The sequence below is a fragment of the Lagopus muta genome, chromosome 3 (genome assembly GCF_023343835.1).
Source record: "Lagopus muta isolate bLagMut1 chromosome 3, bLagMut1 primary, whole genome shotgun sequence".
Classification (NCBI taxonomy): domain Eukaryota; kingdom Metazoa; phylum Chordata; class Aves; order Galliformes; family Phasianidae; genus Lagopus; species Lagopus muta.
In genome coordinates, this window is record NC_064435.1 from 5,526,256 (window position 1) to 5,553,630 (window position 27,375).

At 39.8% G+C, this 27,375-nt stretch overlaps 1 protein-coding gene across 3 annotated transcripts in view; it reads left to right on the forward strand.

The window, feature by feature from the left end:
* Window positions 1-27,375, forward strand: part of COL22A1 (collagen type XXII alpha 1 chain) — a 226,658-nt gene that overhangs the window by 50,039 nt on the left and 149,244 nt on the right. For all 3 annotated transcript variants that reach the window (XM_048938956.1, XM_048938958.1, XM_048938957.1), the window contains one exon: window positions 14,081-14,155. In XM_048938956.1, the coding sequence (XP_048794913.1) occupies window positions 14,081-14,155 (75 nt within the window). The remainder of the gene's footprint in view (window positions 1-14,080; window positions 14,156-27,375) is intronic.

A 27,375-nucleotide genomic window follows, 5' to 3' on the forward strand; every position in this document is an offset into this window, starting at 1 on the left:
ATATGTTTTTGTTGATGAAGAGGAATTGGAAAAAAAAAGTTTTGAAGTTATTAAAATGTTTTGTTTTGACTTTCTTTTTCAAAATGAATAAGCTCCATTTTTGGTTCAAAAAGTCAGTTATTTAAAACATGAAAACAGCAGTAAAAAAAAGTTCCTGTTCAGACTGATAGCATGTTCAGCTCTTTGGAGAGGAAGTTCAAGATGAGTACTGTCACACTGGGGTAGTAGATCCTTGGGAATCACCCATTCGCCCATGCAGTGGTGTTCTTTTTGTGGCTATGTATCTGCAACTTTTGTAGCATGGGTTTATTTTCCTGGCATATCTTTGTGGGGGCCTAAGTTGTATTTCTGCTGGTCAGCTAGTAGAAAAACAGCACAGTTTGATTCCATACACACAGATAAGATAACACACGGGTATTGCACAGTGCATCAGTTCATGTGTTATGGCACAGGGCATGATAAATAGGAGCTTTCCTACAAGAGACAGGCTCTTAGTGGGGAGTGGGGAACTTAGTATGGAGAACTGGTAGGGCTGCAGCTGCTGGTGGATATTCGTGTGCTTTTTGTCTCTTAAATTGTTTCCATTTTGTTCTGAGTTGAATCTTTCCCCTCCTTGCTTTATTCAGTTGTCTTATTTGAAGAAGCTTAATTTCAGACCTCTTATATCTCCTTAACAAAATTAGCAATTGCTATTTCTGAACAGGGAAAACTTTGTAATAGGAAAAGGGGGGAAGATAGTTATTGACCAGTGTGTGCACCTGGCTCAAGGAACAGAGTTCAGCTTGTACCTGCTTTGATTTATGGCCTCCAAAAGCTTGCCATCTAGGCTCCAGAAGCAACACCCTCTGTGTAGCTAGGAAGAGAGGGGGCAGATATAATCAAAACCACTTCCAATTTGTTTTCCTTTCAGCTGCTTTTAGGCTTGAGAAGAGAGATTCCTGCAAGTGTCTGTGGAAGTGAAGTGCCCAGGTCTCATGCAAGCCATCTTAGAAAGTATGGATGTGGTGGCATGTATGAGCTGGAGGTGGACAAGGCTGTTTAGATAAGGAGAATATTGGTCTGAAGTTACCTTTCAAAATATGAGTCAGAAATTTCAGGCTGATGTGTTTCAAAGCTGTGAAATGCAGATCTGAAGGTCTTCAAATCAGTAAAGATGTCGACCATTGATACCAATCACCCTTTTCAAGTCAAGGAAGCATGTAAGAAAGCAGCCACTGGGCATTCTTCAGTCAGTTTTAATAATATCTCTGTAGCATAGAAGGAAGCATATCCAGGGATTTTGCTGAGCTCTGAAGGCCAGCAGCTTGCAGTGGTACCTGGTGTAGTGTAAGGCCTTGTTTCTTCATCAATGGATGTTTTCTGAAGAGCTTTGTCACTGAAGAAGTGGCACTTTTGTTAATGAAGCTGGCCAAGAGCCTTTCAGCTGCCTTCTGCTGTACTCTGCCTTTGGGTGGCCTGATCAGGGTCTTGCTCCCCACAGGCCCAGTTCACTTAGTGGAAGGACATGGGCTGCAGGCTAGAAAACCACTGAGTTTTAAGGGGAAAGAGGAGAAATGTCAACTGTTGACTTTATTGCACAAAGTGCCACAGCTAGAAGCTGCTTTGGCATAACAACAGCTCCCCAGAAGGGAAAAAATCAAATGGAATTTGTGGCTTTTGATTCAAAATGGCATACTGAAAAGCACTCAGGTGAGTCCATGTGTGGCCCATGTAGCTATTTCCCCTTTTTCTAAAGAAAGCTGAAAGCTGGGCTACGGTAGAGCCCTGGAGAAATGGGGCAAGTGAGGCCTGAAAACTATAGCTTGGGCTGAAATGCATGTGAACAACACTCTGGAGCCAGGCATGTTACATGTATTGCTGGGGAGGATGGAGGTTGCCTGTGTTTTCTTGTGGTTGAAGCCATGGCATCCACCAGGTGCACCCATCCCTCATGCCAGGATACTAATTTATGCTCCTTCTTCTAAGAGGGAACTAAAGTCACTTATTGTCTTCAAAAACCCTTTATTTCACAAAGATGGTACAATTCCTTACAAAACAGAAACTCTTAACCGGAGTGAAGCCTTGTATTTTTATGGAAATTTCCTGGCTTTGCTCTTGTGATATAATTACACTGCTGAAGATTTGAGTACTGAGCCACTGTTACAGTATACCAAAAAATACCCACATGGAAGATGATACTGTTCAATCTGCAGTTGTATAATTACACAAGAAAAGTAACACTAGTCAGAGTCCCTTTTAAACACATCCTTAAGCTATATATCTCTCTTGAAAGATATTTGAATACAAACCAGTGTGCATTTATTGATCAACTCCAAAGGCACCAGCTTTGAACCAAGTTGCTTCTAATTAACTCGGTCTTGGAAACATTCTGAGGTATTAGAATGTCACACTTGGATTTCTCATTATTATTCTGGAGAAGTTTTCGTAGAAGTTTCACAAGTAAAGTTTTTGGTTTTCTTGCAATTTGCTTTTTACATTTGCTTTTTTTTGGTGCATCACTGTTTAGTCGGTGCTTGTCCTAGGAACCTCTGTACTCTTGTCTCTTTGTAATTGCACATATTAGGATAGTGGATGGATGGGTTTGTATCTCTAGCTGGCTGCAGGAACTGACTGCTTCAGCAGATCTATAGATTTACTTCTCCATTGGGTTCATTTAGGGAATGTGCCTTTCATGAGTGCTGAGTGTAAGTGAGATTGATAAGATTTTATAGCAGAAATATTGTAATGTTCCTGTTCTAGGAGAGACAGTGTATCCAAGTTTTGCACTGAGTTTATTTTTAATCTCAGTTGTTTCAATTACAGGACAAACAGAATTGCTGTGTGCTTTGAAAAACAAGTGAAATGAAAACATCTTCTGTGTCCTGTCAGAAGCATTTTACAGCATTTGAGCCCATCCTAAAAGCAGCCACCGCAATAGAAGATTTAGCTTTTTTTTCTTCTTTTTTTCTACTTTTGTTGCCGTCTCCCTGTTGTGAGATCTGCTGATGTTTCCATATTACTTGTTTAATAGTGCAGGAAAAAAAGATAAGAGAGATCCATCCATGTTAGCAAAGATTCTTCTCCTGTTTCTACAATCGATACTTGCACATGTAGTATTGATTCTCATAAGTATTAAAAATACAAAGCGCAGATGTTTCAGCTCAGCTCTTCTGAAGGACCACGTAAGTCATATTTGTTCATTACCTTGATAGGTATAATTAACCTGTATTAAAGTGCAAGGCATTTAAGAAAAAGATGAGGATGCATCAATAGTGGTCAAGCTCTTCTGCTGTGCGGTCCCAAAACGTTGCTGTGGCAGAGCTATGGTGTGTGGTAGAACATATTTAAGCCTCCTCTCGCTACCATTCATAGACTCCACAGACACTGTCTACAGACTCCTTTGTAGTTTTGTTTATTGTGTTTGAATTAGAAGCATATTATAGTGGTAATAGATTCCATGGTGAAAACTTGCATAAATTAATCTGCATTTTAATTTTATCTTGTAATTCAATACAAATATATGTAATATATAGAATTATTATAATAGAATCATAGAATGGCATGGGTTGAAAAGGAACTCAAAGATCATCTGGTTTCAACCCCCTGCTATGTGCAGGATTGCCAGTCACTAGATCAGGCTGCTCAGACCCACATTCATCCTGGCCTTTCATGCAATCCACATCCTCCTTGGGCAACATGTTCCAGTGTGTCACCACCCTCTGTGTGAAAAAATTTTCTAACCTAAGACCTTCCTGTCTTAGTTTAACCATTCCCCCTTGTCCTGTCACTCTCCACCCATGTAAACAGTTGTTAATGACATGACATCTGTGACATGATCCATCTGTGCTCAGAGTAGGAACGGGGATGAACTCCAACTCAACATTGTAATGTCATTCCACTGTGTGCTGCTTTATAGGTCATCATCAATATATTTGCTAAGGTGATGATCAACCACTCAGAGGAATCTGTTTTCTTTGAGTTCTAGTGGATTTTCATAGAATCATAGAATTCATAGCCATAGAATGGCTTGGGTTGGAAGCTAACCTCAAAGATCATCTAGTTCCAAACCCTCTTACAACAAATGAGGTTGCAACCATTAAATCAGGCATTAGATCGTGTTGCCTAGGACCCCGTCCCACCTGGCTTTGAACACCTCCAAGGATTTTGCAAGGTGAAGCTTTGCCTTTTGCAAACCTTTTGTGAACCAGAAAGGGGTGGGCTTATGCCCCAGAGCAGCAATCAGCTCACAGTCTGGGTGGAAAGTGCTGCTGCTGCTAATTACATTCCTCAAAACCTTGTGCTGTTTGCCGACAAGTTCCTTGGCACACAGTCTGTTTGTTTGTTTAGGGGCAGACACAAGCAAATGAGCCTGAAAGTGCTGAGGCCTGATGCTATGTTCATAGCTCCCATAGCGCCACTTATTCCTGTGGGAGCATGTGCAAATTAATTCTGGAGGCTGCTCGTTTAAATGGTACTAATTACATCAGTCCTCTTGACAATATGTGTCTGCTGTCAGCCATCCAACAACTTTCTTGAATTTGTGTGGGCATCTTAGAGAGGGAAAGGCTATCAGAGAATCCTACATGTAGATATCTCTTGGAAAGACAAGTGCTTACCAAGGTTCAAAAGCTCCACTAGGAACTTTTGGTGGAGATTTACTAATAGGTTAATGATTAGAATAGGAGAACCTGGAAATGGGCTATAGGGTTGTTTAGTGTACACTGTGTTGTCGTTGTGCAGTTGTCACTCCATGGTTGTTTAGGTATGAGTACCAGTTGCAACATGGTCCTTCTTTGAATCAAGATCATGAGCACTGGACAGATAAAAATTGGAAATAAAGAGATGTAGTGGACTGCGTCAAAAAGAGAAAAGTGAGACTCTTATATGCAAGCTGTTAGGGATGTAGGTACACAGCATGGCCTGCCACACTGATGGAAAAACAATATTTTTCACTTTTGTAGGCATGATGCAGGTGTAAGTGGTGCAAGATGGAAGGTAAATTGTGACAGCACTATTCAAGTTTTTTTTCCTTTTTTTCACCAGGTTTGAAAGTACTTCAAGCATTTACAAATTTCAAAATTCCCCCCACTTCCTTTGTCCTGACTCAAATAGGATATTGTGTTTTTTGGCTCTGCAATCAGTCCCTTCCTACTTTCTTTTGTGAAATAAATGCATGTAAAGTTGGTGACCTGTGACGATAAAATCAATACAGCATTTTCTTTTCTTTTTTTTTTTTTTTTTCACAAGTGACACCTTTTGATCTTTATTACAGAGCTCTTAGCAAAGGACGATATTTAGAGGCTGTATCTGAGCTAGAAACCATAAATGTGGCTGGAGGCATTCCTGGGCAATGTTATGTACTCATCTGTGATGGTGAACTTCGAGAATGGTTTCTGGCACATTTTGGCCCAGGCTTGTTAATGCTCTGTATGGACATCTGTATGGCCCAGATGGGTGTTCATAAGGGATGTTCGTGGTCATCAGAGGCCTGAGTTTGGAGGCAAATACCCTTTATTCACCTAGATGCAAACCTGAATATGTGTCAGATCCAGGGAGTGCACCCAACCATGCAAACACTGGGGGAATGTAACTGTGGTGTCTTTGTCTTTGATACGTATCTAGCTTATCCTTAGCTTTCCCCTCTAATAGTAGGAAGAGACCAGCTTTTTCAGGGGTTAATCAATTCATCTGCATTGAGTTCCTTCTGAGTTGCCCTCTGAAGGAACTGTGCTTCTCAGTACCTATAGAAACAAACAAAACAAGAGCATCCTCTTGCCTGGGACCTTGAATGTATGTGGTGTGTATACCTAGTTCTAAGGTTCTAATACCTAGTAATAGCTTTGTTTTCCCTCTGTGAGTTATGACACCTACTGAATAGTGCAGGGTACTGAATGTGTGGTTGTTCATGGAACCCATTTTCTGACCACAGGGCTGACAGAAAGAGGGGGAGTGATGACCCTGTGAATTGCAGACATTTGCATTCTCACTGCACTCACTTGGGACCCAGTCAGCAGCCAGGGAACTGTGAAGAATGATCCAGATGGGTGCTGTTTAGAATAGAGTAGACTCATAGAATAATTAAGGTTGTAAGAGATTATTCAGATCATCTAATCCAACCACCAATACATCACAACCACTGTATGGAGAAATGTAGCAGTGCCACTGCTTTGTGATGTTACAAGGAACAGGGTGGGCTGTCTGCTCAATCTGTGAGCTACTGTCCTCTTTCCATTTCATCATGGCCCCCATCATTGTGGTGGGTCTTTTGTGTGCAAGTATGGAAACCTCAGCCTGAATCAATGTAGGCACAATTCAGATGGGAAAAGGTAAAATCCACCTTGGCTATAGGAATGATTTTCTTGGCATTTATGGATGTCAGACCTCACAGTGTACTAAATAAAGCATGATTTCAGGAAAAAAAGTGAAAATTGTATTAGGAATTAAACTGCAAGGTGGAATCATAAAATTGCTGTTATGCTCTGTTTTACCTACGCACTGCTACAAATTATAATGTTAGCCTAGATGCAATTGCAGTATCATTACACTGTCAGTGCAGCCACAGTAATCGAAGGATGTGCCAGGCTTTTTCCTGATGAACTTGTTTTCAAGGGTGGGTGGTGCTTTAAGGATCACTTCATTTGCTGAGAAAGAGCATCTGACAGTGAATATTTTCAAAAAGTATTTAATGCATCTGTGCTGAGTGTGGAGGCATACTTTTAAAAGAAAATGTATTTTTAAAAGAGTACAAAAAAAGATAAAGCCTGAATTTTGAGGCTTCATAACAGTCCATGCCGAATGTTTGATAGCAGAAAAAGAAGAACAAATAAAAGGAATGCTATATATAGGAGCCATTTTCATTATCAAGTGCCTGCAGGGAGTTAAGTGTTCCAGAGGAACTGCTGCACAGCAAACCATCTGAGTAGCTGGAGAGCAGAGCTAATGGGGTCTGGGAAAGCTCCACTGAAAACTGGTTTCATGAAATCTTCTTAACTTTAAAAGGAATTTTCTCACCAGTCCCTTCTCCTTTAATTTTAATCTTTGATGGGAAAAAATATTTCACTGTGGAAAAAAGTAACAATATTAACTACTAAAAAAAACCCAATAAAAAATAGAAAAATAAATGAAGCTTGTTCTATACAGCCAACCTCTTCCCCACTAAATCCTTCAAAGCTTTCTTGCGTGCTTATTGTGTAGCTCTGAAAAGCACATCAGGTCCAGAATTCATCTTTGGACAATAGCCAAAGAACAGTTATTCCTTACAACTATTTTGAATTTGGATCTAAATTTTTGGGAGACAGCTTTTAATGAGGTGTGCTTTGCCAGACAGTTTCCTTAGCCATAGGTAGAATTTGTAATAGGATAAAGATCTGTGTCAGAGGATAGGACAGTTCAAATGTTTAAGTCAGGAATATGCTTTTTGAGAGAAAAAGGGAACTTTCTGTTGCCGAAAATGAAGAAAATAATACTAGAGATACAGAGAATAGCTGAAAGTCTGATAGTGCACTGGATTCCTCTGAAATTCTGGAAGTTCTTGGTTGGAAAAAAAAGCAAAACATGGTAATAAATAATGCTTGCTTTAACCTGCTGTTTCTCTTCTCACCTCTGCTTTATTCTTGTGTAACTTGACAGCTACATGTGTTCAGCATTCACTATACATGAGTCCCTGGAGAAGCCCCTGGCAGCTGAGGACTTATTCTTGAAAGAATAAAACTGAAATTGAAGAAACTGTTTAACAAGAGTCCTAAGGATAAAGGGATGGAGCGCTGGCAACTAAGGACTGTGTTTAGTACTTTGTATGGAAGGCTTCTCCATAGAGAACCCTGAGGAGTGGTAGGACTGCACCACTCTTAGCTGGGGATCATTGATAACAGACATGGTCATGTGTCTTTACCTAAGCTTTTGAAGGGATGGAGTTGTGGATTTTTCAGCAGAGGGAGAAGAGGCCTCATGGCCTAGTCTAGTGGTAGAAAATGGTAATGTCAGAAAGGAAAAATGGTTTTCTAGTTTAGATCTGTCTTGATTCAGCTTTAAAGGGAGAGTTTGATAGATGTAACTACTCAATAGAGTGCAAAATAATTTCTCCATTTCTATTTTATAGACTCTAACTGAGTCTTTGTGTAGAACAAATTCTCTTTTCCCCTTCCTTCCTTCCTTCCTTCCTTCCTTCCTTCCTTCCTTCCTTCCTTCCTTCCTTCCTTCCTTCCTTCCTTCCTTCCTTCCTTCCTTCCTTCCTTCCTTCCTTCCTTCCTTCCTTCCTTCCTTCCTTCCTTCCTTCCTTCCTTCCTTCCTTCCTTCCTTCCTTCCTTCCTTCCTTCCTTCCTTCCTTCCTTCCTTCCGCTTTTCCCTTCTTCTTCCCCTTTTACTTCATTTTGCTTTAAAAACTCTAGGAGGCAAAGAGAGCAGAACTATCATATCATTCACATTATTCCTTTCCGTAAGTTTAGCTCTATTATTACAGTTTTGCATCAATATGTTATTAATGCTAATTTAGTACTAGTGAAAGTTCCTGATTTGACAAGTGTCTTACAGTGAGTATATTCTGTAAGATGTACTGCCTCTTTTAATTTTAAAATGTTTAACAGCTTTGGGATTTTTTCATAGAGAGTAGGCTGAAGGATGAAATGTAAAACTGAGGCTTAAATCACTCATTATCATAAAAAATCTCAGTATGATTTTCTTAAATAAAAAGTGTTAGCTTCACTTACAGAAAGCTATACTGTGCTTCCCTGAACCAAGAAGCTCAGACATACCAAGTCAACAGTGGTCAACAATGTCCAGTGATTAGCAGGATTCAGAGGAAGGCATCACCATCACAATAAGTGGGTCAGAGAGCCTCATTTTCTTAAGGTTCTTCAGGATGTTATGATGGAGTGCTTCACCTAAATTTAAATGACTTAAAATAAAGCATCCAGTGCAAAAGAGATGTGTAATCTGCCTATATTCAGTGCAGAGAAGGATATCTCCAAAAAGTGGTGCATCTCATCTTAAATCTGATTTTCAGTACGGGTGCTAAGACACTTCAGTTTAGGTAAGAACTTTTCAGTGCCCAATGTATTGAACCATTTCTTGGTGCTTCTGCTTTGAAATGAAGCACTGTAAAGGTCTGGGATGAAAGCATCTCCTGGGAGAGCATTCTTGGTAGAGGAACAAAGCTTCTAGGAGCAATTTTAACGTTTTTCATTAGGTTCCGTCTCAAATACACAACTCAGAAGTTCTCTCTCTTTTTTAGTGTAGAGGAAATCTAGGGAGAGTAGTCTTTCTACCCTAGAGCTAAACTTTGTGAATACCTGTCCCAATTCTATTTCATGAAAAATGATAGTACTCTATCAGGTGTGCTGTTACTATAAGATGTATAAGCACCTTTTGAAAAGAGATGACTGAGCAGTTTTTTGAAGGGGTGATCAGGGATCCACAAAGAGTTCTGAAAAAAAGATTGTGAAAAAAGAAGCTAGAGAAAATCAGGTGTTTATCCTACATTCAGAAAGTTAGCTGTTGAGGAATCTGTCTGTGGTGGAAGGAAATGATCTACAGTTATCCCAACAAAACATAGCGTCCTCACTGGCAAGTGTGAGCTACTAGAGCATAGCAATATTGTGAGAGAAGAAAGATACCTAGGAAAACATTTAGCTGCCAAGTGTAGCACTAAGTATAGGCCTTTGAAATGATGATAATGAATTTCTACTAAAAATGAAGTTATATTTAAGTATACGCATATGCACAAATGGTTTGCTTGATCTCCTTATTAAAAAAAAAAAAAAAAAGCACAAACAAACAAATAAAAAAAAAAACAACCAGAAGCACTGATACAGAAGCCAGTGAAGAAAATATTAAAGAATGGGAAATATTATGTACCTAAACAGGGATTATTGTTTTATGGGAAAGAGGTCATCTCTAGCACAATTTATTCCTTTATGTGAGAAGTTACAGTTTGGTTCATATAGTAACTACAATGCATTTCTTTCTAGGTATTGTTACAGGTATTTTTACTACTGAATGACACTTGCTTTAAAAAGTGATGGTGGATTAAGAACTGACTGATTTCATGTAGCAGGTATCAGCAGAAAGTAATCATTTCTAGATAAACTGTAAATATATCTGGAATATATCAATATCTTGACATTCTCCCAAATTTCCATGAGCTGCATGGTCATAAGTGTAAAATATTTGATGATAGGATTTGCAGATAGAACAAAGGATTGGTGGAATAATGCATAAGATAGAGGATATGGAAGTAATTTTGAACAAAATACATAAGTAACAACATAGTTGCAGAGCATACTTCATTATTCATTCTGCCATTGGTGCTGGATCTAATTGCTGCAAACCTTCTGAGGAATTCTCAAAGCACCACAAGGGTTAGCTCAAAGTTTGGCCTGGCAATAGCAGAAAGAATGGGTATAAGCACACTTGGTGTTAAAACCTTTATCAGGGATCTCGTTGAAAGACTTCAGGGGAATGGCTTTTGTCCTCTCTTTTCTCTCTTTGCATCCTTGGATATAGTGCCAGGACATGGTGTTATTTGTGACCAATTGATGTACTTTCAGTCTGGCACACTCTTACTTTGGATGCAAGGGTCTGCTAAGTTAGATAATAAAGCACTGATCTTTCATATGCTTGTGTGAATTAAAGCAGGCATTGCAGTCATTTTCTTTCCCTTGCGGGCTGTTTCTTCTTATACATTAGGAACAGACAGGAAAGGAGCACAAGACACTTGTAAATGAAGGCCAAAGTGAGGCTACAGTTCTTTAAGAGGTAATAAGAGATATTAAGAACAAAGTTACAAGAAGAGATTATTTTATTGTCATGGGTATTTCCTTTTTTGTTCAAGACAGTTCTATATCAAGGCCAAGCATATGGATTTGCTTTATAATCCTGGTTCAAACATATCAGCTAATGCCAGGAAGATTTTGCTAGTCCAAACTTATTTCTCTGCTAGGAAGCCATAGACCTGTTGAGGGACTTGTAATGTCATTAAGATTGGAATGATAATTTATATGACTACAATTGATCAGCATTAGTTCCTGCTTTCATTAAGAGGTACCCATCTGTGTTTGAGCTTGTTTTATTCTTCTCTTTATATCTCTCAGGAGTCCTTGACAGTGTGCGTGAAAGACATTTTAGTGACTTTACTCATGCTTTCTATTTATTTATTCTTTGTTTAGGAGAATTTTGCTCAGATTGATTTCTTTCTCTGCTTATTTTACTGGATAGACGTACCTCTTTCCATTTCATTTTCAGACTGAGTCTCAAAAGTGCTACTTATAGTAATTGACTCAGTACTTACAGCCAAAAGTGCATTTCTTAGAAAAATAATAATAAATAAATAAATCCAAAACATCAATACAGTGTAGGACTTTTGATACTTCTAAGCAAATCTTTTATCAGTACATCTTGGTTATGAAAGGGAATAAGTTTAACTTTGGCTCTTGCAAGTCTTCAATTTTTAAAGTGTTCCTATCAGAGTAGAGCTCCCCTGTTATGTTGAGAAGTTGTACAGACCTCTTAGAAGGAGGAAGAACCAGATGGTTTCACCTGATAATGTGAAGATGTAAATAGGCTTGAACGAAATATTTTGGTTTTCAAACCACCAGGCACTGGGAGCACTAGAGACCAATAGTTAGAATGTACATGAAATGATTCTGTGCATCAACCCATATTGGTTTGGTAAGAGAAGAGGTAATGGCTTTACCCAGTTGTGCCAGGGGAGGTTCAGGTTGGATATTGGGAAAAATTTTCAAAAAGAGTGGTGAGGTATTGGAAGAGGCTGCCCAGGAAAGTGGTGGAGTCACCATCACTGGAGGTGTTCAAAGAGAGGGTAGATACAGCACTGAGGGACATGACTGAGTAGGCACAGTGGGGATAGGTTGATGGCTGGACTAGATGATCTTAGTGTCTTTTCCAAGATTAATGATTCTATAATTCTGTAATTCCTAATGTGATACTGCATCTACCTGTTGGGCCTCCAGACCTAGAAGGACATAGATTTGTTATAACAGGTCCAGACAATGGCTGTGAATATGATCAGAGGGCTGGAGCATTTCTACTATGAAGAAAGGCTGAGGCTACTGGGCTTGTTCAGTTCAGCCTGGAGAAGACTCTGGGTACACCTTACTGTGGCTTTCCAATACATAAAAGAGGCCTACAAGAAAGATGAGGAGACACTCTTCACCAGACTGTATAGCCTGGATAGGATAAGATGTAACAGTTATAAATGAGAAGAAAAAGATAGGTTTGGATTACATGTAAGGAATACATTCTTCACTATGATGGTGGTGAGGAACTGGAACAGGCTGCCTAGAGAACTTGTGGAAGTTTCATCTCTGCAGATGTTCAAGGCTGGGTTAGTTAGGGTCCTGGACTACCTAATTTAATGGTTGACATCCCTGCCCACCAGTGGGAAGGATCTTTAAGGTCCTTTCCAACACAAGCCATTCTATGATTCTGTGTGGTGAAAAAGGTAACTCCTCTGCATTATATCTGTAGAAGCAGCAGCCCTGAAGATAGACCAATAAAAATCTGATTGCGTGATTGGCAAAGATATGTAAGCATGCTTGTGATTATCTCAAAACTCCGATAGGAATTTGGCTGAGGTATTCTAAACGTATTGACAAACTCCTTGTCTATGTGAACTATTCAGCATGAGACCTTTATTTGGGTGAAGGCACTTTGGTCCTGCTGTGTGGATACAAAATTGCCCAGTTCTGAATGCCCTGATTAACATATACTAGCAGGACTAACTGCTCTGTGGCCTCACTTTCTGCTGCAGCAGAGGGGTAGGTGGTTGTATTCAACTGCTTCTGATTTCCGCATGGCTTTTGAGGCTTTTGGCAATGGCTTTTACAGTGACCTTTCCTTTGAGCTTTGAGTACCTCAGCTGCAGCTGATAATCTGGTCTGTAAATTCATCAGTGCAATGGAACAGGAAAATTATCTTATTTCATTGCTAGACCTAACCAACCATTGGAATGGTAGAATATCATTATTTTTTTTTGTTGAGAGTCAGGAGGTGGAAGGAGAAATACGGCCTGCTGGCAGCATCCTCAGAAAAGTCATTCTTACAGCACAATTTCAGATGTAGCTTCAAACACAGATTGAAGTGGTCCTGCTGTAGAAAGTCTTCAGAGAGCCCCTAAGTTAGGGGTTCATTTCTATTATCTCATTAAACTGATTCCTTGAGCTAACTGACCTCACTGATTACAAGTGTGCAATTATCTGTTCATCTGGTAAAGCAAAGCATAAATAAATGCTACTTCAGTGGTATGGCAGGAAAGTGGTGAATAGGTAGACAGATCTCTTTAGAAAAGCATATGGTGTTGATGCTGATTGGAAGCATGAGAAATGACTTCTTATTTTCACAGTCTTCTTTGAAACCCTTCTGTTGAGCTAAATATTCTTCAAAGTTTTGCTCATACTTAATGCTTGAACAAACTCAAGGAACACACACACGTAAACAGTCATGGCCCTAGAAGAGGACAGGGGAACCAAACACAGTTCAGTAAGATATAAGAGGCTAGGCTTCACTTTCTCTCTGATTCTCGTTAGCTATGGAACCATTGTGTGACTGAAACCACAGAATCTGTGCTCCTGATTCCATTTCCCATCTTGCCTCTGTTTTGTCTCGTTAGGGTTGGGAGTTTTTCAACTAGGATCTGTCCTATCTGATACGTTTGAACAGCACTGCAGTGAGAGCTGGGCACTGAGAAATTAACTTTCACCAAATCTGACAGTGGAACTGTATTTTAAACTTTTGCAGTGACCTCCACAAAGATTTATGGAGCATTGAAAGAGAGAAACCCAGTGTAATGTCCTAGCTTAGAGGAAGACTCTGGTCATTTGTTATGTTTGGCTTCTTGTCTGGCCAGTCAATAAAAAGGTGGCTTAAAACGAGACGTAGCATGTTGGATCTCTTCCTCAGCTTGCAGTTATTGGATAGAATAAGGGAAAGGAATTTAGGGCATGTAGAGACAGGAAACAGAATTGTTGCTGTGGGACCATGTGGAAGTGTTGGACAAAACCCAGTAAATCAGATTTTGTTAGTTCTGTAACTTATAAAATATTTCATTAGCCTGTGATAATTTTGTACTGGTTCTCTTGTTTTTCAGATGTTCTGTGTCCAAATGTTCAAGTGGAAGGAGATCGATTCAAGCACACTAATGGGGATACAGATGAGATTCCAGGTAAAGAGACATACTTTTCTACTGCACAGCTGAGAGCTGAAATAGTGTAATTGTATGTTTCATGTGTGATATTCTTATATGTTATCTCTTTTAACTGGCATTTTCTTAATCCAGAACATTTTCAGTGATGAAGAAGTAGGACTGTTAGGCAGGAAAAGAGTTGACAACGAAGAGTTGACCATCTGTTGACCATGAACAGAAAAATAATCATGAGCTTTTTTCTTTCATATGACAGCAAATTAAAAATCTAGTGGAACTTAGAGGATAGAGGAAATCAATAAGCCTTTGAGATGTTTCTTTTTCTTTGGGTGTTTTTTTGACCACTCAAGTTTTTGTGAGATTTAATGTCCATTTATTTAATCTCTGCTGTGGGATGTCAAACTCCAATGGCAATTATTACTGAAGTACAGCTTATATATATGTGTGTGCGTGTACAAGAAAACACAGAGAAAGAAATAAGAAATCCCCAAAAGAACGAGTTCATCTGAAATACTAGTGAGAAAGCTGAAGGAAAGCAGGTTTGTTGGGATCTCTGCTTTCCCTTGAGTTCAGATACATTCTTCCAGGCAGCCAAAGGAATTAACATGTCAGACGTATGCAAAGGCTGTGCCTCTTTTCTAACCCCCAAATACAGTTTGAGCTGTTGGCAGAGAAAATCTTTCCATCAGGGATGTGCTTTGAATATCTCTGCCTGACCCAAAAATTGCAGTGAGTAGCAGGAGGCTCTTCTGCAACTTGATTATGAATAAAAATGGTAAAGGTCTGACAGCTCTGCTACACTTCAGCAGTTTTTTTCATTGGGGGGGATTTGCACCGCCTGCACAAAATACCAGTTCAACTCTACTGTCTGTAGGCAGCTTATTTTGGCTGCAGTCTGGCTTTACTGGTGCCTGTGATAATGCTGAGTGGTAACACTTTTTCTGGTTGCTAGATCCAAAATTATAGCCCCCAGATACACAATCTCAACAGCTGTCCATCTGTAGGTATTGTATCAACCTGTTCTGATAGTCCTCCAGTCACATGGCCGTGCAAACAGTAGAGCTATTCAACAGTTAGCCCTACTGATTCTGATTGAGTCTGTCATGGAAGTTGCTGCTCAAAAAGAGCAGGAGAACTGTATCCCTCCCACATGGCCATCTTCTACATGATGATTTCCAGAAAACTGATATTGCAAATGGTTGTCAGCATCTACTCTGTGTTAATCAGAGTAGAATTTTAGTTCATGTGCTAATTGATACACTATATCCTTTTATTTGTTTTCAAAAACATATCTTTCATTGAGAAATGTAAAGAACAAACATTCCACTGCAGATCTGATGCATGATTTTTTTACTACAGTATATACATATATGCATGTATATCTACATATGTAAGTATGCTCTTATGTGAAGTTTCTGACTTACTTTTCCTTTATTTTTGAATCTCACTTCCATCCTAGACTGCACTGTCAATGTTCAGTATTTTAACTTTAATGATGTCTTTTCAGCATAAAGGCTCATCATATAATGAACAATAATAAAAGGTTATTGCAATATTTGACTAAAAACATCTCTGTCCACTCTCCATCCATTTTGTGTAAGGCTCCTGATTGCTCTTACATGGTGCAACAGTGTTTTCATTTTGTTCCTGCACCTTATGTTTAGGGAATGTTTGCCTTTTACCTGGACAATGCTGAACTGAAGTTCTGGGTCTGCTTAGGGTCATTGTGTTGCTGGAGATGTATCGGCAAAGGAACAAAATGCTTTCTCACTATTTATGTATTCCTTATGTTCACTGTAATGGTTTTGGAAGACTAGGCTCTTGGGTCCAATTCCAACATAATATCATCGCATTCTCTAAAGTTAATTGGAAAAATTCCATTGGTTTACGGTGCAGTATATACTTTTCCAAAGGAATGTATTTTGCTGCTAGTTGTTGCTGAAGGGCTTTTGTATGCTGCATTTTAGTTTCGGGGAGCAGCCTCACACCTGTGAGAGCATTTTGTGAGAGCATTGTGAGAGTTGCATGGATTTCTATGGATTTACTGCTGACAGTACAGAGTGGAAAGCAGTTCCTTTGTTAACCCATTCTCATACATTCAAAGCTGTGCAGTTAATGCCTGTCTTGCACTCCACTTGGATCGCTAAAATTGAGCCTTGCCCAACAGGCTCTTAGCACTGCACTTCACAGCTGCATGCTGTCCAAGCTTGCTTCTAAGTTGACACAGAGTGGAGCCCAATAAGATGGAAGTTGCAGTAAATCTCTTTTTGAGGGCGGGGTAAACTGTGTTAAAAGACTTCTTGCAGCACACACCTATTACCCTTCTCAGACAGGGAGGAGATTACAGAACTAAAAGGAAGAAAAGACTTCCTGGGGATTTTCTTTTACTGTCTTTTTATTGAAAGTAATGCAGCAGCTGATGTCACAGACAGTTATTTCACACAGAACATCACCAGTGCCAGCCCTTTCTTGTATACCATACCAACATATAAATTGCAGCACAACCAACAGCTTGATGTGTGTCTGCAGTTAAGTGAATGTGAATTGAATCATTGTAGATTAGCAAAAGAACAAGGGCTAGATCATAACATGGGCTATAAGGGACAAATTTTGCAATATGAAGGGAGTCAGGTGTGTGACTGAGCAGTGACAGATGCATGAGATATTGTTAATGCTGAGGGTGAGCACAGGGATACAGCTTGAGAAGTACATTCACAATCAGAAGACTAATTGCATTTAAAAGCATTCTGCGAGCTGGAAGAGAACCAAACACTGAACTTGTATTTTCTCTTCAAAATACAGTTGATTTTTTTCTGTAGATAAACAGAAATAAGTTGATTTAATCTATCTGGAGTCCAGCGAGCATTTATCAATTTATCAATTTGTACTTTATTGAAAATCATTGCTAAAATTAAAAATGGTAGAGATAAATAAACATTGTAAAGTAAGTAAGAAGCTGGCTAGCAGGGATATAATAATGATGGAGTTCTAGGAAAGGGAGTAACAAGCCAGAAGTCTTATTTTCTCTGTGAATATGTGACAAGGGGGAATGATTTTAAACTGAGATGGGAGATTTAGGTTAGATATTAGGAGGAAGTTTTTCACTCAGAGGGTGGTGATGCACTGGAACAGGTTGCCCAAGGAGGTTGTGGATGCCCCATCCCTGGAGGCATTCAAGGCCAGGCTGGATGTGGCTCTGGGCAGCCTGGTCTGGTGGTTGGCGACCCTGCACATAGCCGGGGGTTGAAACTAGATGATCATTGTTGTTCATTTCAATGCAGGCCATTCTATGATTCTATGATTCTAATATCCACAATATGAATTGGGATCAGGCTGTCATGCAGGAATAGAATCATAGAATCATTAAGTTTGGAAAAGATCATCACTAAGATCATTTAGTACAACCATCGACCCATCCCCACTGTGCCCACTAAACCATACCCTCAGTACAACATCTAAAACGTTTCTTGAACACCTCCAGGGACAGTGGCTCCACCAGCTGCCTGGGCAGTCTGTTTCAATGCATTACCATAGTTTCTGAGAAGGAATTTTTCCTAATATCCAATCTGAACTTCCTCTGGAACAACTTGAGGCCGCTATCTCTCAATCCTATCACTGTTATCTGGGAGAAGAGGCTGACTCCCACCTTGCCACAACCTCCTTTCAGGTAGTTGCAGAGAGCAGTGTCTCCCTCAAGACTCCTCCAGAATGAAAAATCCTAGTTCCCTCAGGCACTCCACATAACACTTGTGCTTCAGACTCTTCACGGCTTCGTTGCCCGTCTCCAGACTCTCTGCCTGGCCTCAATATCATTCTTGTAGTGAGGGGCCCAAAACTGAACACAGTACTCAAGATGCATCAGTACTCACCATGGCTGAGTACAGAGAAATGATCTGGAGAGAACTGGTTTGCCACAAAAGCTTGGGAATTTTTCTATTTGATTTGGGAATATTTGTTGAAATTACCTGTTAGGGGAATTAAAGATCAGGAATAGGAATTTGTGCTACAAATCCATTCTCTCAAAACTGGTGGTGTCTTGGTTTGTAGACTCTTGTAAGCCACAGTGTTATACAGTTAAAGAAAAAGGCAAAGGTCATTACTGGATAAGGTAAAGCAGGATAAGGTAGAGTAGGTCTTATAGAGATAGGGAGGAAATTATGAGAATGGACAGGGCTTTGGCTTCAGCTTATCTAGAAAAGTGTGATCATATTTCCTTTGCTCAGGAAATACGGATTTGGTCTTGAGGAGTTAATACTGTGTTCAGAAGCCAGACAGACTATTTTCAATAGATTACAAAACTGAGTTTGGTTACTCTTACCGTGTGCAGGTGGAAGAGGGAGATATGATTGCTTTCCACAAATAGATCAGGGGAGTAGCCGGACGGAGATTAGGGGAATCACTCAAGCTAAAGGACAAAGAGTATCATTAAAAAACAGATATCAGCAATTTAAGAAATACATTCAGGTAAGACATTAGAGGAAGGTTTGAAACTGTCAGAGATATGAAAGCCTGGAACAAGCAGCAAAATAGTGGTAAAGGAGACAAATAAAGAGCAATGAACAGGGCTACTTCTCATAGCAGAGGGCTAAACTCTGTGACCCTCTGGTATCACAGCATTTAAATGAGAAGACACATCTATAGCATCCATTGAGAACTGACACAGTGAAATAGGATGGCATGAGGTGGGAATATATAGGCAGCTTTACTGTACTACTGATGTAAATTTTGGCAGTAAAGTGAAGAAGCGTCTGCTGAACAGTTCACAAGGTGTAAGTTCTGAATATAAATGTGAAATTAGAAATAACACTGGGAATTTTGAAAGAGAAAGAGAAATCTGGTTAGGATACCAAGATAAACACTTCTTCTCTTCCAGAAAGCCTGATATATTAAAACAATGCTTACTGATATTTAAAATGAAGTTCTTACAGTATCCTACTGGGTACCATGCATAGTTGTTGTTTTTTTTTTTTTTTAATCAAGAAGGGAAATGTAAACAAAAGAGGGTTTGACTCATCTACCCTGAAATATGCAAAATGAAACTGCAGTTGTTAGACTTAATCTCTCCTATATTGCTATATTGGTTTTTTGTTTCCGTCAGCTTTTAGCGAAGGATCATAGCCTACTGCTAATCATGATGAGGCAGGAAAACACATCATTTTGCACCCTGAAGATGTATTCCTTGTGTATTTTTTATGAACAACTATATTGCATTGAAACAGTAAATAAAATACCAAGCTATTGCAAATGAATTATACTTCATGGGGTTTTAAAACTTCACATTTGAACTATTTGAATTATTTTAGACCTGCAGAATGTGAGGTTTGATTGCAATAATCTAGATGATCTCAATAATTACAAATGAGCTGAGCTCTGCTCTTCAACATATTCCACCAGATGAGACAGCACTCCTCAGCAGATACTGGCTCCTCTTTTCAGAGTGAATCTGCCACAGAAGTAAAGAATGACTTGCAATAATTCACATAAAACGCTGAGAAAGATTAACTCTAGGGAGAGATACTTCCAACTACTACATGACATTATGCATCACATACAAGCCACGCTGGATGGTGTTAATGGGCCAAGAAGGAAACATCAAAGCCCTGACTCTTAACTCCTGTGTCAAAAAGGCAATCACAAGAGTGTATGATGAACAGCAGAAATTGCATTATAGGTTGTACCACACATTGACCTCAGCTGTCTGACTCTCATCCCCATCTCTGAAACCGTTGTGCACAAACAAGCAAAATGCCAAAGTTATGTACGATCTCTGTGTTTTGATATAGCTTTATAAAGGACATTTGGGCATTTTACTATGGAGACACTGGTTGTAAAACTAGTAGCTTGCAATTATAGACTGCAATGGCTTTGTTTAACTGTCAGCGTGTCTCCAGTATCCTGTGGTTTGCCAGACAGGGTTTGCATTCCAGAGATGCCAGTGAGTCACCAGCTAATTATAATATTCATAGGGCTATTTATGTTTGCCCACTAAGCCATGTGGTAGCGGGAGGAAAGTAGAGTGTCCAGACAGTTGAACATACAGAAGGAACACATTAACCAATGTCCCTCAGGGGACAGAAGTGCTCTTGTTGTGACAATGTGATGGGCATTTCACACTCCCTTAGTATTTGGCACTCTGTATTGTCCATCTCATAGTCTCCTTGGGAATCCCTCTGAGAGGTAAGTGGTGAATCCATGAATAGCTGCAGGGCTCTGTAGTGGATCACTGACTTCAGACAGTAGATAAACAGATACAGTATTCAGCAAAGGGTGTGTATGAGCAGCGAACTTAAAGCTGGCTGTTCATGTAAACACTAGTAGTGCTACATCCACAATGATACAATCAAATATGCAGGATAGGATTGTAGCTGTGACTTCGATGAGAGATGGGGAAGAGAGATGGAGCTTTTCTCTGCCACACTGCAGCCAGGTTGAATATTAAGAAAAATTTCTTATTAGAATGTGTGGTAAGGCATTGAAACAGGCTGCCCAAGGAAGTGGTGGAGTCACAAATTTCAGTGCCTTTGGAGGTATTCAAGAAAAGGGTAAATGTGGCACTGAGTGACATGGTTTGGTGAGCATAGTGGTGTTGCATCAATGGTTAGATGATATCATGTTTGTCCAACCTTTTTGCTTGCCTGGGCCTCAGTACAGAAAGGACACGGAGGTGCTGGAGCAGATCCAAAGAAGGGCAACAAGGCTTGTGAAGGGCTTGGAGAATATGGCCTATGAGGAAGGAACTGGGGCTTTTCAGTCTGTGAAAAAGGAGGCTGAGGGGAGACCTTACTGCTCTCTGCCAATATCTGAAAGGTGCTTACAGAGAGAGTGGGGCTGGTCTGTTCTCACTGGTGACAGGTGACAGGACGAGGGGAAATGGCCCCAAGTTGCACCAGGGTAAGTTTAGGTCAGATGTCAGGAAACACTTCTTTACAGTAAGGGTTGTTAAGCTCTGGAATAGGCTCCCCAGGGAGGTGGTTTTGTCACCATCCCTGGGTGTGTTTAAAAACCATTTGAATGTGGTGCTCAGGGACCTGATTTAGTGGAGGGTTGTTAGTTAAGGTAGTTTGGTTAGGTTGTGGTTGGACTCGATCTTTAAGGTCTTTTCCAACCTGAGTGATTCTATGATTCCATGATTCTATGTGAAGCCAAATTGTCTTGGGCTGCATATATGTAGGCCCCTCCAAAAGTAATGCCTCCTATTTATTTCTACGGAAATTACAGCAGATGCATTCAGCAAAGTAACTCCATTTGGTAGAGCAGACTCTCAGCTACAGAACACTATCTTTCAACGTAGGCACCACCATTAGCAATGTATTTTTGTCAGTGATGAAAAATGTTCACCGACAGAAGTGAACCACCGTAGCTGTTACCACTGCTGAAGTGCACCACCCACTGCCTCACTGTGCTGTAATCCACTGATTGGTCTCCAGAAACATTCATAAACACTGATGAATGTCAGTGGGTGCTGCTTTTTCTGCATGGAGGAATTCAGTCACATAGCTTTGCTTCACACACACTTCCATGCCAAACAGCATGTTGTCAGATCATCCCTCTGCTGTCATCTGTCACAGAATAACAAAATGTAATGGAATATTGGTGGGAAGGTTCAAACTCTACTTCCATACTGCCAACATCCGCCTCTGATGTTGTGGGCTAACATAGTAAAATAGGAGGCATTACTTTTGGAGCATCCTTCATAAGATAGAGATTCTGTGATTCACTTTGCTGTCACATTCACCACTCACAAGGCAATAATAAAAAGAGAATCGATGTTGTCTTCTTCCCTCCTTCCCACTTTTCCTAGGAAGTCGTCTGTATATAATTTGGAGAAGAGTAATCAGAACTTCCTTAAGTGGTAATGATCTCCATTCTCTAGGGATCTGGAAAGTGATTTGAAATCTGTTTCCTGAAAAAAAATACATCTGTCTATAACTTCTGTGTCTCCATGAGAAGTAAGTAGGGAAAATAAGAGCTGATCAGTACCTGATCAGAGTCTGACCTAGTCTGACACTGACACTGACCTAGAGCCAGTGCCTGTGAGCTGGAGAAACTTGATGGACTTTGCTGTGGGCTGCATTCATTCTCTGAGCAGCTTGTTGGAATAAAAGTGGAGGTAATTCCAGGAAGTTCCTTTCAGTATGGCATTCCAGGAGTCTATGGACTGTTCAAGAACCAATCTCAACATTATAATTGGGAAATCACACTTCAGGGGACTTTTAGTATTGCAGAAGTCACTGAATACTTGAGTTCAAGGACATTCTAGTATGCAGTAACTCTAAGAAAATCTTGCCTACCCACACTGACACCAGTAGAGCTAGGGTCAGGAATTCTCTGAATTAAACACCCAGATTTTAGGGTGGTTTTTTTCCTTCATATATTCACAGTTGTAGCTATTACCCAACATCATGGATCTCAGTGGATTCAGTCATGTGAATGACTTGACCAATGCTAGGCATCAGATCCATGCTGGAGCAGGCAGCACTGATGATCTGCTCAGTGACAGCAGGAAACATGGAGTATAAATGGTGAAATTACCTTAGGATTCGCTACTGAAGTGAGAAAACTGGGATATCTGGTGAAAGCTGAGTGGTTCCCCTGAATGCTTTTTTCTGCTCTGAGTCTCAACATTAACAAATTTTGGCTTCTGCATTTACATAAAAGACTTACATGGGCTAATCAAGCAAAGAAATGTGCACATAAAGTATTCAGATATCTCGATATTTAAGAAAATAGCTATCCTGAAAGGTTTCTGTGTTTTGTTTTAAACAAGTAGCATTTGCTTTCTCCCAGAAATGAAAAGAAGGACATTTTCTTATTCCTCATATTCTTTTGGCTATAGAAAGACTATGTGTAGATTAGTAGTGTAGTGAATTGTGAAATATCTTCCAGATAGTTCTTGGTCCAGATAGTTTTAATTATTCTACTTCAGAAAGAGATTGTTGCAAAAGAAGTGACTGGAAATAATGTCTCATGGATTCATCAGCGCAGGGTTTCTGTCCATTGTGCACACATGATGGGAAGAAGGTGTATATAAACTTTCCAGAAACTCCTCCCATACTTGGAGATAAATCAGCCTGTCTGATGTGAATGTTTTCCAATGACCTCTGTGGTTAGTTTTTGGATTACTATAGGTCTGATCTGTTTTGTACTGATTAACTGGCATAAAGTAACCACCACCTGCCTGCAGTTGTGTTAGGCTTTGATCATAGCACCTAAAATTAGTGGGAGTACTTTAATTCCATGAATAACCTGCTAGTGGGATTTACCTTTAGCTCAGATAGAAGAACTGCAAGGAGAATTTAGCAAGTTATGTTCTAGTAAAGTGTTTTTGCTTTGGTATCTTTTCTCACCCTGACAAAAAATTCTAGCTTTTTGTTCAAGGAAACAGTAGGAATTGAATGAGAAACAGAATAATTTATCTGCTTATGCCAGTCTGCCACTCTCATAAATATTTATCTACTGTCTCATACAGTTGTAGAGTTGAAGAATCCTCTTGAGACCATTGTGCTGTCAGCAAAATCTTTATTCAAAGAAGTGTGGAACCCACCACTCCTCAAGGGGTGATGGTAGTTAGTCTATTTTGTGGCTTTCCAGAGGAAAACATGGCACCTTAGCTCCCAAGAAACTCAAAGGAGGGCTTCAAAATAGAGGAACTAACTAAAATCAGAACCTACTACAAATAGTCTTGGTAGGTTCAGCTGGTGCAAGCCTATCAGGCATATACAAGGACATCAAAGGAGTAATGAACCCGTTTAATCTTGTAAATCACTGGAGCAGGAAAGGAGCTCAAAGAGACCCTGTGGCAGTAAGCCAGATGTCCATCAATGGGAAAATGGGGAATGACTTCAACACAGAAAAGCCTGCAGTAGTGAAGCAAAGAGTTCAGTGTCAAAACCAGCTTTCAGTGTCGTTCAATATGCCACTTGCAACTGTCTGAAAACTGAGAGGCAAACTGATTAGGAAGAAAGAGTGAACTGATGTAGATAAACACAACAGTGCATCAGATAAAGTGGCACGATATTAACATGAGATCTGGTGTAGAAATGTGCTGTTCTAGAGGCTGCTGCTGTAGATGTGTATTTATTTCCTGTTTTTACAACGGGCTGCAGGTTAGATTACAGCATCCCTTTTCTCTCACCGTGTGTGTCTGTGATTGTTTATTCACATACTTGCCTATTGGCTTTGACCACTTTCTCTCTCTCGTGTTCTCTCTCGTGTTCTCTTTGGTCTCATTTTCTTATTCATTTTTCATCTTATCTTTCCTGAAGTGTTATCTTTCTTTTCCTGTGTGAAAGTATGAAGTGATTATTTCTATAGGGTGATGTTTGCAGTACAGAGTAGCTCTGTAGTTCAACCTGGTGACCTCCAGCTTACCTGCCTCTCTGTCTCCCCATGCTTGCTACATTTTGGAGTATAACTATGTGATATCCCTCATGCAATGATCCTGCTTCTGTTAATCCAGACATGGACTGATGCTCGAGCTGAGGTCAGTTTCATTTTGGCACCTGCATGAGACTGTTGTGGCTTGCAGCGGCTTTGCTGGGGCCAAGAAAATAAATCAGGATCACTAGATTAACAGCCTGAATGGTGGCAACATGTATCGTGGTACTTATTATGGTTATAAAACAGAGACCATCTAGAACGTCCTCTTGGCCACCTTATGGAGTAAACATGTAGAAGATACAAAGATTACTGGAAGATAGTTTCTTCATGCTGTAAGAGCTGTTCCTTGTTCTTCAGCATAGACTTGTTATTAGCTTACACTCTTACCTTCTCTCCTCAGTGAAACCATAGAGCAAGTCCAGTGAATCTTGTGGGAGGAAAGTCAGGCCATCATGAAGTGCTGCTTGAATTTCAACTGTAACATCTGTGGAAACAAAGAGCAAATGGTTAATATCAAGAACTTCTTTAGAACACTCCTGAGGCCCTTTAATCTATAGGTTTTGGAGAATGTTATCATTCCAAAATTCCCCTACAATCTGCTAGTAATTTATAGTAAATTAATTTTTAATGACTTACGCAACACATTTGCTCACCGCACTACCTGATGTAAGCCTTATGGAAAGCAAGTAAATCTCTTTGGTTTGTTCCTCCAGAGATGCAGACCTTGATATTTTGGAAATAAGTCAGATAACAGCTGCTGTATCTTGATGCTGAATTAAACTCTTGAGTGCTGGATGTGAGATGAAATATCTATGCAGAATATAAGGTTCTGCTTTCTCTGTCTTTGCTAGAACTATGGTGAGCTATGTGGTAATAAAACAGCGCAAAACTAATTCTTAACCATTGAAAATCTTTGGAGGGAGAGAGCCAGAAAAGCTGTCCAGGAGAAGACTTGCTCTCCACCCCCTTTTCACAATCATTTATAATGAGTAAGGTCATAACAGCACCTGAACATCCTCTTCAGTCTATAATACCACAAGAAAGCAGTTGAGTCCTGTTTGCCCCACAGGGATGCTGGGATAATGTGAAAATCTAGCATCTGCTTGCTCCAATGTTGACCCTTGTAGTGCCAATCAACAGAAATAACTGGTCATTGAAGAAGAGGAAAAGGCCCTTCTGAGTACATCCTTGCCAGCATGTCATAAAGACCAGCACCTTGAAGGGTGCCGAAGTAAACTTTGTGAAATTCAACAAGGCCAAGTACAAGGTTGGATAGGGCTATGGGCAACTTTGTCTATTGGACGTTGTTCCTGCCCATGGCAAGGAGGTTGGAACTAGACGATCATTAAGGTTTGTTCCAACTCAAAGCATTCTGTGATTCTGTGGTAACATCAGTGCACAACGTCACCTCTTGTTGCAATGTGATTAGGGCAGTGACATACTGCCCTAATGGATATGGATAATTTCACCACAGTAGAAGAGCCTTGGAGACAGAGAATTCTGTCAGCTCCTAAAAATATCCCTAATTACCTGAGATTTTTTTAGCTCTTGACAGAATTTACTTTCCTGTGAAGGAAAGAATGTCAGAATAGAAAAAAAAAAAAAAGCTGTAGCAGATAAAGGCTGCTATTATAACAGTAGCAACACATGTACAGTAAAGTAGTAGGTTTCCCCTGCAGTGTTTTGAAACTTACTTCTGTCCCAGCCAAAAACTCAGACACATCTTGTCTGTCCAGAAAGAACTGTTCTCAGCCTAGGACATTCTGGAAGGTAAGCATGCCAAGGGTTTAGACGTAGTAGAAGAGAAATCATACCTCTCAATTGCACTCTGATTTCAAGTAGATAATTGCAAGACATAGCTGGCTAAGTGAACTACTGAACTTCAGAGTATGAGAATATTTTCTTCTTTTTTTTCTTCTTTTTTTTCCTTCTTTTTTCCTCTCTCCCTCTCCTTCTCCCTCACCCTCTCCCTTTTTCCTTTTCCATTTTCCTTTTCTGTTTTGTGCTAACAAAAACAGGGGCACTGATTGTGGTAATAGTCTTTCAGACCATACTGGAGAAATTGAATGGTATGTGTTCAGGGTGTAGCGAGCATGCAAGTTCTTCCTTGTGAGCATAAGCAAACCATGGAAGCTTAACTTTCAAGAATGCAGAAATGTTAGGGAAGAAAACTGATAAGATCTTGTATTTGATGAAAGGCTCCCAAGTGACACTCTTTTTTCTAAGAATTTATACGCTTCTCTAATCTACCATAAAGTTTACCGCCATTGACCTCCAGCTATTAAAAGTAATGTGCTATTTTATCACAAGCAATACAGATTGCCATTTTCAGAAGTCTCAGAGAAACAGTAGCTGATGACAATCTCTCTTGACCTTGGCAATTGTTGATACACTACTAGTACGCTGACAAAGCTGAAAATTCTGCTGAGAGTTTAATCAAGACTGGTGTATTCCTTTTTCATCTGCTTTCAACTTATTCCTCTGGGGTGTCTCACCAATTAGACAAAGAAATGACAGTCAACCCCCTGGCTTTCCCTGTGAGTGTTATCTTGAGTTCCTTGGGAGAAACAAGACTTTTCTTTGAAAGCTTCTTTGGACAGAAGTCCTACTTTAAGAAAGCTTTCCAAGTGTGCACACTGCTGTGTTTCTGGCCATTAAAACTTCTTGTTCCTCTGATTTTCTGGATTTGGATATTGTTTTTTCTGATATATATATATATATCAGAAAAAAAATATATATATATAAAATATATATAAATATATATTTATATATATATAATTTTGGTTTTCCCCTGAAGATGAGAAAACCTCAGCACTCACACTAGTTTCCACTGTATTATCAATATCAGATCTGTAGTGGAG